The 18,503-nt window shown below is 46.3% G+C and overlaps 1 protein-coding gene across 8 annotated transcripts in view; it reads left to right on the top strand.

Moving 5' to 3' along the window:
• Positions 1-6,528: 6,528 nt before the first annotated feature.
• Positions 6,529-18,503, top strand: part of CIITA (class II major histocompatibility complex transactivator) — a 52,899-nt gene continuing 40,924 nt past the window's right edge. For 6 of the 8 annotated variants that reach the window (XM_082432490.1, XM_082432491.1, XM_082432492.1 and 3 more), the window contains exon 1: positions 9,439-17,582. In XM_082432490.1, the coding sequence (XP_082288616.1) occupies positions 17,531-17,582 (52 nt within the window). In that variant the 5' untranslated portion in view covers positions 9,439-17,530. Of the gene's footprint in view, positions 8,677-9,437; positions 17,583-18,503 lie in introns of those variants that run through there. The other 2 variants (XM_082432498.1, XM_082432496.1) reach the window with 2 other exon arrangements.

Raw genomic sequence — 18,503 nt, forward strand, 5'->3', positions numbered from 1 at the left:
GGTAATGGAAGTGGAGGGGCAGATGGTACTGGTGATGATGGGGAAGGCGATGGTGGTGGTGAAAATGATAGATGTAGTAGAAGTGGTGGAGATGATAGAGATGATAGAGGTGGTATCAATGGTAGTGGTGATGATGGAGGTGGTAGAGATGGTGGTGCTTGTGATCATGGAAGTAGTGGTGGGAACGATGGAGGTAGGAGAGGAAGGGAGATGAGGGTAGTGATGCTGGAGAAGGAAATGGTGGTAGTGATTACTGGCGGTGGTGGAGGGGGAGATGGTGAAGCCGACTCCAGCACCCCACTGGGCCCAGGTCCCCTGACTCCAACTCTGGCCCCCATGAGCCTAGGCAGGTCATGACATCATCCTGTAAACTACATGTCAGTCCCCACCCACTCTCCCCACTACCACTGCAGTCACAAACCAGGAGAAAACCCAAGAAGCAAAAGCAACCGTCCACATCCGTGAGTGGTGGTTAAGGTGACTCAGGCTGCGACGTAGTGGCTCTTTGTCCTGGTCTGTGGGCAGACACACGGCAGCCACAGGGCCCAGTCCTGCCATGCTTACAGGACCTGTGGACGCAGGAAGCTGCTCTCCTGGCGTCTCAGGAGGAAGCAGCCAGGACCTCTCTTCCTTTTGCAAGCCCCCAGCCGGGATTCCTCCTCAGGTTCCTGCTGGGTTCTGCGACTTCATGTCTCTGAGCCTCATCTGTAAGATGAGATGATTATGCACACCTTGCGGCGCCTTTGGTGATGATGAGACCATATACAGAAAGTGTCTAGCTCCCCACTACTTTCACTCAAGATACGGTATCTGAATATTTTAATACATCATCATCATCATCATCATCTATCTCCAAGTCAGAGGAGCAGGAAATAGTAAGAAGGCAATTGCCTCTCACTCAGCAGGTAGGTGACCTCAAGGACTACCTGAGCCCTGAGCCTAGGGCCTGAGCATTCTTGTCTGTGACCCAGCTGCACTGCCTCCTCTCTGCAGACCCTAGAGCACCCTCTCTTTCACCACTTCTAGTCTCAGACCACAAGTTTCTCATCCCCAAGGCCAGACCACAGGTCTCGATTTATGACAAAACCATGACAACATTCACTAAATCAGTTTCCCAAGTGTGGCTCCTGTACCACCCTGCTGGTAACCAGATAACAGGAGAGGAGGGGTTCACCTATAGGCTTTAAATGACAGTGAATCCCATGGCAAGAGAGTTAACTTTCAATTCTTCGTCATCATCGCCATCATCATTATACTGGTCACACCATATGATGCGGCTGTTTTGTAGATTAAAGCAGACAAATATCAGCAATGTCATATGCCTCAGCCTAATTGGATATTTTAGACACACAAGAAGTTATAACGAATAAGAATAGGAATAGGTATGTAATCGCAATTCTGCTAATGAAATAGAACATTAAAGTTTTATCTAAGTCCCCTTGAATCCCTCCGTGATGCTGTCCCCCTTCCTCCCTCTCATGGCCACACCTCTTCGTTCTAGAAATAACCAGTCTCCTGAATTGACAGTTGATAATTTTCATGCACATCCTCCCCTTGTATGTACCCCATCCCTAGACAGTACTTTGCAGACTGCAATTGGTTTTACACTTGTTATATTGTTGGGCTTGGCATGTTAACGTATGCAGCCCTGGTTCATGTATTTTAACTACTGTGTGAGATTCCATTGTAGCAATATATATTTTTATTTATTTATTTTATACAGCAGGTTCTTATTAGTTATCTATTTTATACATATTAGTGTATATGTAGCAATATATTGCAACTTGTTTATCCAGTCTACTTTGGAAACATATTTAGGTTGTTTCTAGGTTCTTAGGGTGATTTTTTATGGGTCAATGAAATGACTACCTTCTTTCATTGGTTTTCGTTTATACACGTTAAGTTTCAACTTTTAATAATAAAATCCAATAGCTTTGATTCTATAATCATAAAACCTTGCTTCACGTATCATTTTCATGTCTCCCAAGTCTTCAGCCACACAGAACATCATAAGGACTAATTGACTCTACGCTCTACTCTACAGGACAGACCTAATCAAGTCACAAACACTCAAGGATGAAATTATACATATGCACAGTGTATTTGTCGCTGTTCATAAATTTTATAATGCCTTTCTCTCTGAGATAGACATTCTTAAGCCTTAGACACAATATGTAGAAATTTGCTATTAGCATAAAAAGCATCCAACTTTGTAACAATAATCATATAATCTTTAAAAACCTAAAATACAACCAGAATTGGGAATGGAACTCAGACTCTCCAACCTCTTGCTATACTCCAAATAGCTGCCTTCCACGAGGCAAGTTTAATGTGGTCGTTTTGCCACTGTGGGATTGTCAAACAGAAACCATTTAAAGACATTATCCTTCAATACACGTAAAGATGAACAGCACTTTTCTTTAAAATTATCAATTTTTCGTGGAAGTACAGTCAGATAGCCTTCTTGACATATAACCTGTGATGATTCTGGAAGGAATTACAGGTAGGCAATCATGAATGACCAATGCCACAAAAGGGATAGAGATTATACTATCAGCTGAGCTCGTGAGAAGATTCTGGTATGCCTATATCAGAATTCAGAGCCCTTGGTAACCTGCTTTAAGGTTCTCTTCTTAGAAATATAACACCCTCATGGATTTAGCAGCTTTTGGATTCACCTTTGTGTGTAACACCATACTATCATGAAACAGAAGGATATGAAATTGTAAAGATGCAACCATTAACCCTTTAAAACTTGCACTATATCTCAAAGTGTAATTGATTTGACTGACTCCATTTTTTAACAGCCATTAAATTCCTTCACTCTGATTGCGTCCATTATGTGCAATTCATTAAATCCGCATGTGTTCCAGAATGCTTATAAAAGACATTCATCTCTATTCTATGTTGATTGTTATCTCTTATTTTTTGCCATCACAAATAATGCCGCTTGGTGTGTCTTGCACACGTGTTAAGAATTTTCCTGGGTTATATGGTGAGGAGTGGAAATACTGGGTATGTACTTCTCCCATTTCACTAGGTATTGCCAAAGGGTTACCCTAGATGATCACACTATTCTAAGTGCTCTCCAGCCGAGTAGGAGAGTTCTTGTTTTTCTACATCCTTAGTGGTAGCTTTTAAATTTTTTACTACTTTTCTGATGCAGACCGTTTCAGCTAGGTGCTGGTCTACCTTTAACCCCTCTGTAACACTTGCTAACCACCCTTTGTCACAAAGAGACATTGGACCTCAGGATCAGAAACTTCAACAAGCAGAAGAATATAAACATCATTTTACTTTCCATCCGTTTATCACTAATCTTGGGCAAGTGATATGACTTTCCAACTGTGATAGGAATATGAAATTTCCTTTTATGATATATTAAAGAAATAATCCAGATTAAAGTAAAATATCAGGTAAATAATAGCACACATTGCATGTGATTATAAGAAAAAAGTCTTACAGGGAGATTTGAATCACTGTAGACAGAGGAAATGCTGCGCTCATGACTAATCACAAGGGAATACTGTGGAGCTCTGGGACCAGTGGTTCTGCAGCAAGGTGACACCTCCCTACAAACAGCAGCATCTCAGAACTGAAAGAAGTTCTAGGAATCATGTAATCTGACCTACTATTTCACATGTGATGAAATAGTGGGCCAGAGAGAGGAAATGTACTGCCTGTGGTGGCACAGTGAGTCAGTGACCAAGTAGAAGCTGGCTTTCAGATTTTCTTGACTAAGCATGTGAACTGGTATTGCACTGGATTGATAGGAAAGAGGAAGGTAGCCTTGGAAATGGCTAGGAAAAGCTACCCTAGTCCCTGGTTCTGTGCACCCAGTGTTTGCTGTTTCATTATCCATCATCCCCACCTTGGATGCTCGGGGATGGATTCTCATGCCCTGGTTCTCATCCCCACCTTGGATGCTCGGGGATGGATTCTCATGCCCTGGTTCTCATCCCCACCTTGGATGCTCGGGGATGGATTCTCATGCCCTGGTTCTCATCCCCACCTTGGATGCTCGGGGATGGATTCTCATGCCCTGGTTCTCATCCCCACCTTGGATGCTCGGGGATGGATTCTCATGGCCTGGTTCTCATCCCCACCTTGGATGCTTGGGGATGGATTCTCATGGCCTGGTTCTCATCCCCACCTTGGGATGTTTGATGGAGACTCATGGCCTTGTTCTTATCCCCACGTTGGATGCTTGGGGATGGATTCTCAGGCCTGGTCCTCTCTCTCAAGTGGCTCAGAGGTGAGGTACTTTAGAACACGGTTTCCTTATTCCTCTCAGCAACTGACCCACCTGCCATCTTCTCCACAACCATGGCTGAAGATGCCATCTATTCCTTCTGTTAAAATTCTCTTTTGGCCCCCTTCTTTCCTAACTAATAAGTTTTAAGCTCTCAAATCTCCTCTTTTTCTCTCAGGGATAATTGATGGGCATTACCACCTTGTCCAAGAAACTGTGTGGTCTTCCAACTGCTGGGGAGAGAAATCTCAGAAAGAAAGGGGAAGTAGGGGTAAAAATTTCCTCTTCCTCTCTAGCTGCGGTAAAGCAGACACTTTTCTGCATCACAAAGTTAGTTCTGATGAAACTGAGAACATTTGCACAGGTATCTACCTCATTCTTTTGTCATGGGGGAAGACCTGTGTGAAGATGTGAAACTTTGTTTTGTGATTGTAAAACTATTCTTAAAAGTATTATTTGCACAAAGAAGTACAAGATACCCAGCCTTCAAAATTAGTGATTTGCCATGTGAATTATGACTTTAATGCCTAAAAAGTGTGCAATTTTGATTGTCTTAATTGATAATTTGTTGCCAGGAGGATAATATTTACATCTACATCTCTGTTTGCTTAAAAGTACAAGTACTTTATTAGGTGAGAAAAGCTTTAGAATTTCTATCTTCTACTTCTCTACCTTCTGCCTTTATACATAAAATTTATAATGTCATGATCTTGTTGGACTGCTTATTCAAGCCAAGAGTTGAATCCATCTCATTTAAACTTCTGTATTAATTTCAAATTGCGGCTTAGCTATACCTTTTTGCATGATGTTTTAGTGGTTGTCCAAGGGCTTTTAATATACACCTTCCATTCTCCCAACCTACATAGAGGTAATATTGTACCACTTGATATATAGAAACCTTGCTATCATATGGGTCCAATAATCACCCTGTATGCTATACCATCCTTTATGGTATAGACTTCATATGTATTATATCTACATATATTTAAAATCACAAGATAGTACCCTACCTTTTGCTTTAAGCAGTTATGTTTTTTAATAAATTAAGAGGAAAAAAAGCAATATTTTATACTTACCCAGAGATTACTATTTCTCATGCTCCTCAATCCGTCCTGTAGAGCTGAGTTTCTAACTGATATCATTTTCCTTCCACCTAAAGAACTTATTTTAGCATTTCTTATAGTGCAGGTCTGTTGCAACACATTCTTTTAGTTTTTTAAATCTGAAAATATCTATTTTTCCTGCATTCTGGAGGGATGTTTTCACTGTATTTCGAAATCTCTATTGACATTTTTTTTCTTCTCAGTTTTTCCAGGATACTGTTCCACTGTCTTCTGGCCTCCATGATTTCTAATGAGAAGTCGGTGATTATTCACGTGCCCTACTGAATGTAATGTGTTCTTTTGATCTGGCTGCTTTCATGAGTTTCTCCTTATCTGTGGTTTTCAGCAGTTTGATTATGATGTGTCTAGGTGTGGATTCCCTTGTATTTGTCCTGCTGAGTTTCATGGTTTTCATTTCACCAAATTTGAGAAGCTTATTTCTTCAAATCTTTTTTCTCATCTTTTTTCTCCCCATTCTCTTCAAATCTTTTTTCTCATCTTTTTTCTCCCCATTCTCTCTCTTCTCCTTCTGTGACTCTAAATATGTATAAGTTGGACCTTTTGACATTGTCCCACATATCCTTGAAGCTCATTTTTTTCAATCTTATTCTCTCTGTTCTTCAGATCAAGTAATTTCTATTGCTGCATCTTAAAGTTTCTTTTGTCATCGCCATTTTGCTGTTAATCCCATTCAATTACTTTTAAATTTTCATATATTGTAATTTTCACTTTTATAATTTCCATTTGGTAATTTTTAATATTTTCTGCTTTTCTGCTGAAAGTTCCTATCTTTTTATTTTCATGAGCATATTTTCCTTGACATCCTTTATGTCTTTTTCATTCGTGGTTAGAGTCACTGCTTTAAAAAAATCCTTGGGCTTCCCTGGTGGCCCAGTGGTTGAGAATCTGCCTGCCAATGCAGGAGACACGGGTTCGAGCCCTGGTCTGGGAAGATCCCACATGCCACGGAGCAACTGGGCCCGTGAGCCACAATTACTGAGCTTGCGCGTCTGGAGCCTGTGCTCCGCAACAAGAGAGGCCACGATAGTGAGAGGCCTGCGCACCGTGATGAAGAGTGGCCCCTGCTTGCCGCAACTAGAGAAAGCCCTCGCACAGAAATGAAGACCCAACACAGCCCAAAATAAATAAATAAATAAAATTAAAAAAAAAAAAAATCCTTGCCTGCTAATTTCAACATCTGGGTCATCTTGAGGTCAATTTCCATTGATTGTTCTTTTCTCTTGAGAGTGGGTCCCTATTTCCTATCTCTATATAGTCAGGTAATTTTGGATGTGCACTGCCCATCATGAATGATATATTGTAAACACTCTGGATTATGTTATAATCAGAACAGGGTTAATTTTGTTGCTGTTGTTGTTTTGGCAGGCTCATATCTTGGCTGGAATCAAGTGCATAGTCTCCTACCCCCACCCCACCCCCATAGTAGGTTGCAACTCAAGTCTCAGCCCAGCTCCTTTAGCCTTAGTTAGTTGTTTGGAGTCTGCCCATGAATGCATGAATGAGCAAGAACATGAATGAGCCATGAATTCAAGGTTCAGAGGTCAGCCAGATACTTGGGCAGTTTATACACAGAATTTGGAGAAACTTCTCTCCGTCTTTCTCCTTCCTGGAATTTCTACTCCCACTTTCCAGCAATGATTGTTATCCCAAATTCTGTCCTCTGGTTATTCAGGGCAGTAAAACTTTTCATTTTTTACAGAATTTTAGTTGCCCTGCACAGCACTAATTGAGACCTCTTTGAGCTAAGCTAATGAGCTTGGAATTCACCAGTGATATTCTTATCTTCCACATATGGACTCCCTTCCAGGGTCTGCCTGCTCTGGTCACTCCCCAGGGCCTTCAGGTAGTCATTTTTTATAACCTCTCCCCTGCCCCACCAGAGTTTTTAGTTGTCATTTATGGTAGAGTTAGTCAGATAGGAGCTCTCACCCATACTGGAAGTGGAAATCCCTGTTTGTCTCATTGAAATGAACAATGCAAATGGTCCCATTTTGAGAGATGGTAAAGCTGAGGCCAGGAAAGGAAACCAGGTCACAGTGTGTTTCTGGAAGAGCAATCAACTATGATTTTAAAGAAAAGGTGGGGTTGGGTTTTTCAGGGTAGAATCCTACAACAGACTGGCTCCTATGTAAAGCCTCTGTTTTGTGTGTTAGTAAATTGGGGATAATATTAGTATGTAGTCAATGTTCATGAAGTGCTTCTTACGGCCAGTACTAAGCCCTTTAAAGGCATTATCTCTTTTAATCCTCAAGACAACTTGATGAGATTGAATTACTTTTATTGAGAGATTTTTCAGAGGAAGAGTCTGAAGTTTAGTGAGGTTGAGCCCAAGGTGACACAGCTGTTTGCATGATTAATCAATAACAATAATGGCTCATATTTATTGAACTCAGTTGTATTGAACTATTAACAAGTTGTAGATAATGTGCTAGGTACTCTACATGCATTATCTTATTTAATCTTCCCTACAACTCTAAGAGGTAAGTACTATTATTATCCCTACAGCTTTTCGGATGGAGAAATGGGGGCAAGAAGAGGCTAAGTAACGTGCCCAATATCAAGTAATCTGGGATTTGAACACAGACAGATTGGCTCCAAACCCAACTGCTTAACCTCTACGCCCCAATGCCTTCTTGTTATGATACAACACCTAAAAAGGCCTATCACCTTATAGGTCCTCAAAGAGGCAAGCCCCCTTCCTCTTAGTATAATAAACACTGGATTGGATCTAAAGGAGTCCACAAAGCTGTGAGCTTCTCTGGTACATGCGCATGAGTGGTACCAGCGAACATCTATGGGGTCTAAATCAGCCCCAGAACCCACTTCCATTAATTCATCAGGCAACCCCAGCCTAACATGCAAATGAGGAAATCCTCCTAAGCAGGAATAAACTGCAATAAACTGCAGAGGTTCCCTCATCCTGTTTCTCACTTCACGTTTTGGATGCTGCAGGCTGGGTGAGCAGAGATCCCAGGCGCTGTCCCGGGCAGCTGCCCTGCATCCGAGAGCTACCATGAATCACTTCCAGACCATCCTGAGTCAGGTCCGGATGCTGCTCTCCAGCCATCGGCCGAGCCAAGTGCAGGCGCTTCTGGACAACCTGCTGGCAGAGGATCTTCTCTCCAGGGAGTACCACTATGCCCTGCTCCATGAGCCTGACGGTGAGGCTCTGGCCAGGAAGATCTCCTTGACCCTGATGGAGAAAGGAGACCCAGACCTGGCCCCCTTGGGGTGGATCTGGAGTGGGCTGCAGGCCCCGGCAGCCGAGAGGGACTCCGGCTACAAGGACCTTGGGGGTAAGTGCCATCCCCTTTTCTCATGGAGCAACGCCTGGCTGTAGGCAGCCCAGGGATTTTCCCTCTACTCTCTGAAAATGTGATCATCCGGGTCCCAAGTTGGAAAGGCAGCCTTGGACAGGAATCAAGGTCTCTGGTTGAGCTGGCGGGAGCGGCAAGTGCTTGGAGAGCTCAGGCTGTGATGCTGAGGGCACTGGAGAAACAGTGTGCTTCCCACTCTACTTAAGAGTAAACTGTCCACGCAGCCAGATGCCCACTTGGGTCACTCTCCGAGCCGCCTTGATACCTTAGGCACAATGCAAGGCACTGGTGAGGGGCACAGATGGACAAATCGGCTATTGCCTGCAAGTGGGGAAGACGGATGCAGGCACAATCAGTGTGTGGAAAAATAGGTTGCCACAGAGAGGAAGGGCCAAAGAGCTGGGGAGCAGAGATTGCCGTGTGTGTGCGCGCATGTGTGTGCATGCGTGCAAGAGTGCACCTGCGTGTATGTGCAGGTGCACATATGTGTGGGCACATGCTTGCATGTGTATGTACTTGTTTGTGTGTGTGCACACACGTGTGTGTGAGTGCAAGAGTGCACGTGTGTGTGTGCAGGTGCACGTATGTGTGGGCACATGCTTGCATGTGTATGTACTTGTTTGTGTGTGTGCGCACACGTGTGCATGAGTGCAAGAGTGCACGTGTGTGTGTGCGCAGGTGCACGTATGTGTGGGCACATGCTTGCATGTGTATGTACTTGTTTGTGTGTGCGTGCGCATGTGTGCGTGCGTGCAAGAGTGCACGTGCGTGTATGTGCCGGTGCACGTATGTGTGGGCATATGCTTGCATGTGTATGTACTTGTGTGTGTGTGTGTGTGTGCGCATATGTGTGTGTGTGCATCTGGGTCATGGAGAGAGACAGAAACTGAAAGACAGACAGGGAGAGAGAGAAAGGGAGGGAGAGACAGGAGAGAAAGAGACAGAAATGGAGATGGAGAGAAGGAGGGAAGAAGGGAGAGAGGATGGGAGGAAAGAAGAGAGAGATGGAAGGAGGAAGAGAAAGAGGGAGATGGTGGGGGAAAGAGAGAGAGAGACAGACGAGGAACCAGACTGGAGGGAGAGAGTGTCTTATTTTTAAAAAGTACTGATGGCAATTAATGCATCTTAAATCAGGAAAACAAGCCTATACCATACCGTTTCCGCTCGCACTCTTGGCTCCCCAAACATTTTAGGTCTTCCTTCCCAGTTCCAAAGAGGGTCTCACTTCAATGCAAACAACAGTTTTCCTAAAGACACACGTCTTTCAGTCTCCTCTACGTAAATCTGTGCTTTCCCAGTTTTATGAGCTGGTGTCATAAACTCTAGTTCTTCCTGGTCCTTTCATGGTTCTGGAGTAACTTGAAACAAGATAATCACAATGATTCACATTTATTGAGTATTTACTGTGCACCAGGCACAGCCTAAGCCAGCAGGTAGTTCTCATATCCACCCTAAACGCTTTGATGATCTCCGACCGTATTTTATGCAGAAAGAAGAAACAGAGGCTACCCAGAAGTGACCAACCCCAGTCCCCAGGTGGGAAGTGATGGAGGCTGGATTTGAAGGCAAACAAGCTTTTAGCCTCAATCTGACCTTGAGGGGTAAAAAAGCCCCTTGATGATTTTGCCATGGGCACCAGGGCAGTGTAGGTATTTCTCCAACTCTTCTGCCAAGATACAAGTTTACATGGGGTTGGCTGTCCTCCTGGCTGAACTCACTCACATGGTCTCTATCTGTTCCTCGGACACATCTTTTACTCTCCCCCTCCTAACAGACCCCTGGGGGGCTGGGGCATCTTTACCAGCTGAACGACCTCCCTGACTTCTTAATGGGAGTGCAAGCGGCCTCTGTGGTCTTTTTTTTTTTTTTTTTAACTTTTTATTTTATATTGGAGTATAGTTGATTAACAATGTTGTGTTAGTTTCAGGTGCACAGCAAAGTGGTTCAGTTATACATATACATGTATCTATTCTTTTTCAAATTCTTTTCCCATTTAGGTTGTTACATAATATTGAGCAGAGATCTCTGTGCTATACAGTAGGTCCTTGTTGGTTATCTGTTTTAAATATAGCAGTGTGTACATGTCAGTCCTAAAGATGCTACCAGAAAACCACCAGAGCTCATCAATGAATTCGGTAAAGTTGCAGGTTACAAAATTAGTACACAGAAATCTATTGCATTTCTATACACTAACAACGAAAGATCAGAAAGAGAAATTAAAGAAACAATCCCATTTACCATCGCATCAAAAAGAATAAAATACCTAGGAATAAACCTACCTAAGGAGGCAAAAACCTATACTCCGAAAACTGTAAGACACTGATGAAAAGAAATGGAAGACGACGCAAACAACCTATGCGGTCTTGATGGGGGTGCAGATGCCAACTTCCGGGGCTGTCAAAGCGTTCCTCTCTCCTTGACTCGCCCCCTGCTAACTGCAGGCTCCTTCACACCGCAGGCTACCCAACACCTCTGCCCTGCCCTCCTCTCTCTGCGAGGGCTGGTTCCTGTTATTAAACTCCATTTCCTCCCTGGGGACGTAGTATTTTTATTTCTGATCCCACGTGACTCTAGAAAGGGAACTGGGCTCAGGGCAGTGTGGGCTTCAGAGGCTGGGAGACAAGGAAGGATAAATCACTTCCTTTCCCTGTTGCTTACCTCCCCCTCTTCCAGGCCAGCTCCCCCCAGGCATGAAAGACTCAACTGTAAGGAGTACGAGCAGGTGTGCTGCTTTGGGGCAGGGAGAAGCAGCCTTCAGAGGGGGAGAAGGGGAACTGGGGAAGAGAATTGTGGGGTTTGTAAATAAACGGCACTGACTTTAGTTTCAACAGGGTTTCAGAAAAGGAAATCAGTGTGTGAAGTTTCTGTCACTCTCTCCACAACCCTATCATGATCTTCACCCTCCACTGCTCTAAACCCTGCACCGACTTCCCGTGTCACTCAGAGGAAAGCTAAATCTGGACGATCCCCACAAGGCCCTTCACGATCTGGCTTTCATCACTGCTCTGCGCCCATCCTGTACTCCTGCCTTCTCATCTTCTCCATACGTGCTGGCACCCTCACTGTCCCTGGGACAGGCCAGGCACGCTCTCTGCCACAGGACCTCTGCACATGCCATTCCCTCCATCTGGAACACTCTTTTCTCCAGATATCCTCTTGGCCAACATCCTTGGATCCTTCATATCTTTGCTCAAATGTAACCTTCTCAGGGATGCCTACCCTGATCATTCCATTTAGAATTGCAACTCCCCCTTCACCCTGTGAGCAGTGCCCCCTTCCCCCATTGACACATTCACCTTCTATATACTTTACTTTTGTATTACATTTGTTGTTTGTTTGTTTGTTTGTTTTTGGCTACACCACGAGGCTTGTGGGACCTTAGTTCCCCGACCAGGGATTGAACCCGGGGCCCTAAGCAGTGAGACTGCGGAGTCCTAACCACTGGACCGCCAGGGAATTCCCTATGTTTGTTGTTTCTTGTCTGACTCCCTGACCGTAAAATAAGCTCCCTGGGGACGGGAATCCATGCTTTCATCACAGATGCATCCCAAACACTTAACGCAGGGCCTGGCAAAGGATAGGTGTGCGATATGTGTTTGTTAAATATTAGACTGAGGGATGGTAGATGGATGGATGGATGGATGGGTGGGTGGTGAGTGGATAGGGGGGTCGGTGGATAGGTGAATGGTTGATGGGTGGTGAATAGGTGGATGGGTGATGGATAGGTGGGTAGATGCTTAGGTGGATGGGTGATAGGTGGGTGGGTGGGTGCGTGGGTGGCTCGTGTAGTCCCGTTACTCTCACTTTACGGGTAAGTACACTGAGGCACAGGGAGGTAAAGTGATCTGCCTCGCTCATGGCCTGGGAGTGGGGGGCTATGAGATATTGGCTCTCATGAGTCTGGATCTCTCGCTGCACTTTCTGCTTGGTTGCCTCTTCTGCATAACCTAAAGGGATACTGTAAGTCCACCCAAAACAGGCTGACCACCTTCAAACTGAAACCAGCCTGATGATTCAGAAGTCACCTTTAGATATTATAATGCTTCAGTTGCAATTGTGTAGGAAGCCCACTTCTGGGGACGTGACCTTGGGGATTGACTCTACTGCACAGAGCAGCACATGTACATCCAGCCCCCAGGCAAGCTCGGGGGAGTCCCAAGAGTCCTGACAGAACTCAGCAGCCTGACTGGGGAATCAAAGCAAACACTCAGGCAGTCTTTGGCTGACAGTGGCTGACAACACCTGGAGGACGATCAGAGGCCAGAGAAGAGAGATATTGGATGGCAGTGATGGAAAAAGAACCAGGCTGGAAGCTGGACAGCTCTGGTTCTGAGGCCATGCTCTGCTGCTGCTTACAAACTGTGTAACCTTGGCCACATGCCTGAACCACTCCGACCCTCAGTTTCTTCATCTCTAAAATGGGAGTGATGATATAAACCTCCCAGGGTTATAGTGAGGGTTAAATGAGATGGAAGCTGGTAAACTATCCAAGGCGGTTCTTGGCATTAGACAGATAGCTCCAGGAATATTGGACAGGGGGAAGATAAACCAGGGGTTTGAGTCTGCAGTCTCATTGGGGGCCTCATGTCATATCTAGACAGCTACTCCAGTGCTGAGTGCTTGGTGCTGTGTGCATCTGAGAAATGGGCCAAGGTGCCCCCCACCCTCAAGTTGGCACATTAGTTAAGCACATGGGCTGTGGCCTCCATGCCAGCTGTGACTCCCTGATTCCAAGGGCTATGACAGTGAGCCCTTCCTGGGACCCTTCTGGGCCTCAGTTTCCACATCTGTAAAATGGAGGTGATACTAGCATCCAGAGTGGCTATTCTGAGAATTCAGTGACATCATCCAAAATAAGGCACATGCATTTCTGGCAAGAGGAAAGTTCCTTCTGACTCGTCAGCCTCGAGGGTGGCATTTGGGGTAACCACAGACCCAAGGGGCACAGAAGGATGACTGGGGGCAAGGTCAGACCCAGCCGACCTCTGGTTTGTGAATGGAGGCACAGCGGTGCTTTTGGGGTGAGTTTTCTCGGAGGCTGTAGGACACCCCTGCTATGGTTTTATATATTATTGTTTTCTTCGGCTTTCCTTTGCTGGTTTGTCGCTCTATGTCTTCACGATGTGGTACTTTTGCCCATGAAGACTCCGTTCTAGGAACCACAGAACAAAGGCTCCTTCTAGGATGTTGCCTGATTTATTGGAAAGGGAGGGACACACCCCAGGCTGCTAAGCTCCTCCTCCCGCTTCCTTCCCCATTTGGTTCTTAGGATGAGAGTCACCAGAGCCAGGACTCAGAGGGGAGGGAGGCCGCGCCCTCCCTTCCTCTGACACCTTCCTTTCCCAAAACCTGTTCCTGCTCTGATCCCTGATCAGGGAGCCTCCGTGGACTCCTGGAAGGAGATGTGTTGGCAAGGACCACTTGTTTTTTCACCTTGAGTAGCTTCCCGGCTAGTCAGACCTACTTCACTTTCACTCCCAGGAGCCGCAGGAGTAGAAGCACCTGCACCGGAAGTTGGCACGTCCACATGGGTTTTCCCAGGCTGACCAGTGGCCTGTTCTATACTCAGCTTGGCTCCAAGTCTGGCACCTGACTCAACCAGGGACTGTTTCTGTTCTTTGTTGTTACCTTGAACAGCTCACCTGTGTTCTTACTTACCATTTATTGGTCTCTCCGCCTACCTGCCCATCCACCTACCTGCCTACCCTCAAACTACCTGGTCTACTTAACCACCTACTAATATCTACTTATCAATTCAACAACTTACATCTACTATCTACTTCTATCTACTTATCAATTTATCAATCTTTCATTTATCTGACTGCCTGTATATTTATGTATCAGCTTATTTACCTGCTTTCCTACCTACTAATCCACTTGTACCTTTGCCCACGGACAGGCCTACATTCTCATACACCTTCCTACCTGCCTAATTTGCCTACATACCAGTTTTTTTCTTTCTATTCACCCACCTCTCCACCGATCTCTTTTCCTTTCTTTCTCACCTCCTTTCTTCTCTCCGCCTTAAGCATTTACTTAGCACCTGCCAGAAATGAGGGGGGGGGGTCACAAACAAACATAAGAAAAGACACTTAAAACCTAGTAAGGGAGGACTCTCCATCCATTTGGAACTTATCTGCCTTGATCATTCAAATCCAAACGCCATCCATTCGCTCAACCAATCTTGGAGTCCTGTGTCTTTTAAATAAGAAAATCAAACACAGTAAGACAGACATTAAGGACCTTGTGACCTAATCAGAGGCAGCAGGGGGTATACTCATGAAATAGGAAGTTCACGATGTATTGCCAAATCCGTGGCAGCAAGTTTGCTAAAAATGAGTAGGGCAGGAGGTTGTTGTTAGCTGGAAAGGTGATGAAGGTGGGAACTTGGGCCTTGAAGGATGGCTAAACTACAGCCCGATGGGAGGAGGCAGGAGGGTGGTCCTGGGGTTGGGGGGAGGGTGGGGGACCCTGCTTGAGCAGAAGTACATAGGTAGGGCCCAGCTGCAGCAAGGGGTGGCAAGCTTTCAGGAATCCTACTTGTAAGACCAAGTTCCCCCATCTCCTCTCCCTGGTACTTGGCAGGGGACCCCAGACTGGTAACTTTAACAATGCTTCTGACTGTAGCTTTGTCATGCTGGATCCTGACTTGAGACAAAGAAATGTGGGTGCCCAGGGCAAGGCTTGCCTCCACAGCACTGAGAGGGGCCCTCAGTCAGAAGGGAACTGGCTTTATCCTGGGCTCTGGAGAATGGTCACCACCTCTAGGGGGGTTTTGAAGAGGAGCATCAGCAAGCACGCAGGATGCTTTAATAGGAAGAAACCCTGGGGTTGGCTGAACCCCTCTGCCCCCTCTTAGTCCTGCCCACTCAGTCCTGGGGGCCTGTCACTCCAACTCAGCAACCCCTCTCCTCACCTCCACTGCCTCTGCTGGAATTCAGACCCCCATCGGCTCCCGGCAGGGCACCATGGCGCTCCTCCCTGGTCTCCATATACGAGGCCCTCTTGGTGCCGATTTACGGCCTCTACCATCATTTAAAACACCGGCTAGCACGTGGTCACCCTGCTCAGAAACCTGTGTTGACGCCGGCATGACCAGATTTAGGTCTTGTGGAGTGTGGGTCTGGGGCGGGGGCAGGTGAAGGAGGACATGGAGAGACCAGGTAGCAGACTGCTGCTGTGGTCCAGGTGAGAGATGAGAGCATCCAAGCAGGTGCACCCCAGGCCCAGGGGACTCTCATTCCAAGCTCGGCCCTGCCACGAAGCTGATTCAGAGGTGCCTTGGCCATGGCCATCAGAGCTGGCTCCCTCTGAGGACAGGAAGTTGGCCTCACTGAATGGCCAGGTGTGCCTCTCCCCGGGCACATCAGGTCAGAGGAAGATGCGACTTCTTGGGACTTCTCATATTCATCATGTCTATTTTGTTAGCCTAACTAAGCAAGACTGTTTCAAACTGACTCTCAGCTTTCTTATTTGTGTGCCCACTTACCCCCCTGGGACTTCTGACAGCAGCAACTGCTTCAAAAATAATCACCATACAAATATCATCATCATTATCCCCATTTCACACATGGAGAAACTGAGGCCCACACAAAGGAAGTGAGGGGTCCAAGGTCACGCATCCGCTAATAACCACGGGGGCTAGACCATAGCGCTTCAGACTCCCAATCCAGTGTTCTTTCTGTAAAAATGCTTGAGGCGCTGAAGTCATTGTTTCCCAATCGTCATTCATTTCGGTACCACCCTCATGATTTCTTTTCACCACCTACACTATCCTTGGCTCGACAGTTTTTTTTTTTTCCCAAACTACTCACATTTTGTATTCACCTTTATTTCCCAAGGAAAGTTTATGTCCACCATAAATGAAAAAGAATGCCACACATAGAAGGTAACTATGAAACAGGAGAGCAGAATAATGTTATTCCGTTCTAGCCAGACACTGATGTCTACCGAAGGCTTGAGGCTGGGGGCTGCTCTCTGTGAAATGGGTTGATCATGCATTAGAAGAGGTGTTAAAAGCTCCTTAGCCCCAGACTGAGACTTTCTTCTCAAGCTTTCCAGCAGCCTGGGCAGAGTTAAAAAGGCGCTAACTTTCTCCCTGCGTGAGACTGACAGTCTCTCCGCCACATCTACGCAGTACCCCCAAACCATGCAGCTATAAGGATACCATATTTGGGGGTAAGACTTTTTTATGTGTAATTTATGTTTTAGTCCAATGTTCTTAGAATAAAAATGATGAATGGACCACTCGTGTTCTCCAGGGAAATTCAGGGCAATTTGGTGTGGGGGTGGGATGGTGGATGGGAGTGGAATCTCAGGAGTTTGCTGGAAGCTAGTTCAGCTTGTCTTGAGGCATTTGTGGGGCTCTGACCGCGGCCCCATCCTGCAGAGGATGGCAGATATTGGCAGCTGGCACCAGCGTGGCTCCACTGTGGTCGCCGTTATTTCAGAATGTCAGCGTGTTGAAGACCCTCCAATAGACAACTCATAATCTTCTGAAGTCGGTCACCCGATTTGGTCCGCAACAAGGAACTGAAATTAACATCAGGCGCAAGTCTGTGTTTAAGGGAGCATGGGCAAATTAGAGCATGTCTAGATGCGAGAAATCTGACAGCTCAGACCACCTGGTAGGGTGAGAATTTTCTGCTGGTCCCTTACTTGCTTCCTTTGCATGTTTACTTAGTCTTGGCGGGCTCCAGACTTCTGTAGGGAGACTGGTCAGAGATGAAGCTGCCTGATTCTGAGCTGGGCATCCGAAGGCATCGTTGGGCGGGCTGAGGGCAACAGGAGGGGCTGCCAGAGTCCGGGAGCTGCTGCCTCACTTTGTTTCTCACACCATGCGTTGCCTGGCTACACGCCCCGCCGGGTCCTACCTGCCAGAGCCACAAGGTAAAAAGGCGGGTGGGGGACGTTGGGGCTGAGAACGCTTCTTGATTTAGGGTGAGGTCTCAGCTCGTCCCACCGTCCCAAATTATCAGAGACATTGCTCTGAACTGGGGTGTGAGGGTGGCGAGAGGGGTCTTTGTCCTGCTGGGGCTTTTGGAAGAAGTGAGGTGGTTTGCCATTTCCTTCCACTGAGGGACATTCGGTCTGCCCAGATGCCTGGAATGTAAGAGGGCTTTATCAGCCTGAAGGGTACTAAAGAGCTGACTTTCAGTGGGCGTGTCGTTAGCTCTCAGCATTCATGACCTGGCTAGGCCAACCACAAGGTCCTCTCTCTGACAGGTAAACACTGAGGGGCGCGCCCTTGAAGGGTGGAACCCCTGCCAGATCCACCCCATCCCCGGGAAGCAGGGAAACCAAAGCCAGAGTCAGCCCCTTGGTCTAGATATTGAGCCCCAGCTGGTGGGCAATACAGTCACCTGGACCAATGCTGCCCTCTCCCCAGTTTCCAAACGGTGTTTTGGGGAAAAAATGGGGGACAGGGGACAGATGATGAGAGACAGCATAGCACAGACATCTGGTACCAGCTCTGAAGGCAGCACGGCAGGTTTGAATCGCAGCTGCACTGTTGCCTGGCTGTGAAGTGACACTGAACAAGTCCCCAAGCTACTCTGAGTCTGTTTTCCTGGGCTGTTAAATGGGAATAGGGGGAAACTCTTATTACAAGACAAAGGTGAGGAATCAAAGGGTCTAGCACAGTGCCTGGTGCATTGTAGGATCTGAAGACACACATAGGAGCCCGTTATTAGTGTGGTTGAGACTGCAGGACTCCTCTTCTCAGACGCTGCTCAAATGTGAGACTTCCTCTGAACCTGCAGATTGATGACAAGTTTGCCAGCTCTGTTGGTTGCAGCCAGAGCTTGTTGG

Source organism: Balaenoptera physalus (genome assembly GCF_965194825.1).
Source record: "Balaenoptera physalus genome assembly, chromosome: 16".
NCBI classification, from domain to species: domain Eukaryota; kingdom Metazoa; phylum Chordata; class Mammalia; order Artiodactyla; family Balaenopteridae; genus Balaenoptera; species Balaenoptera physalus.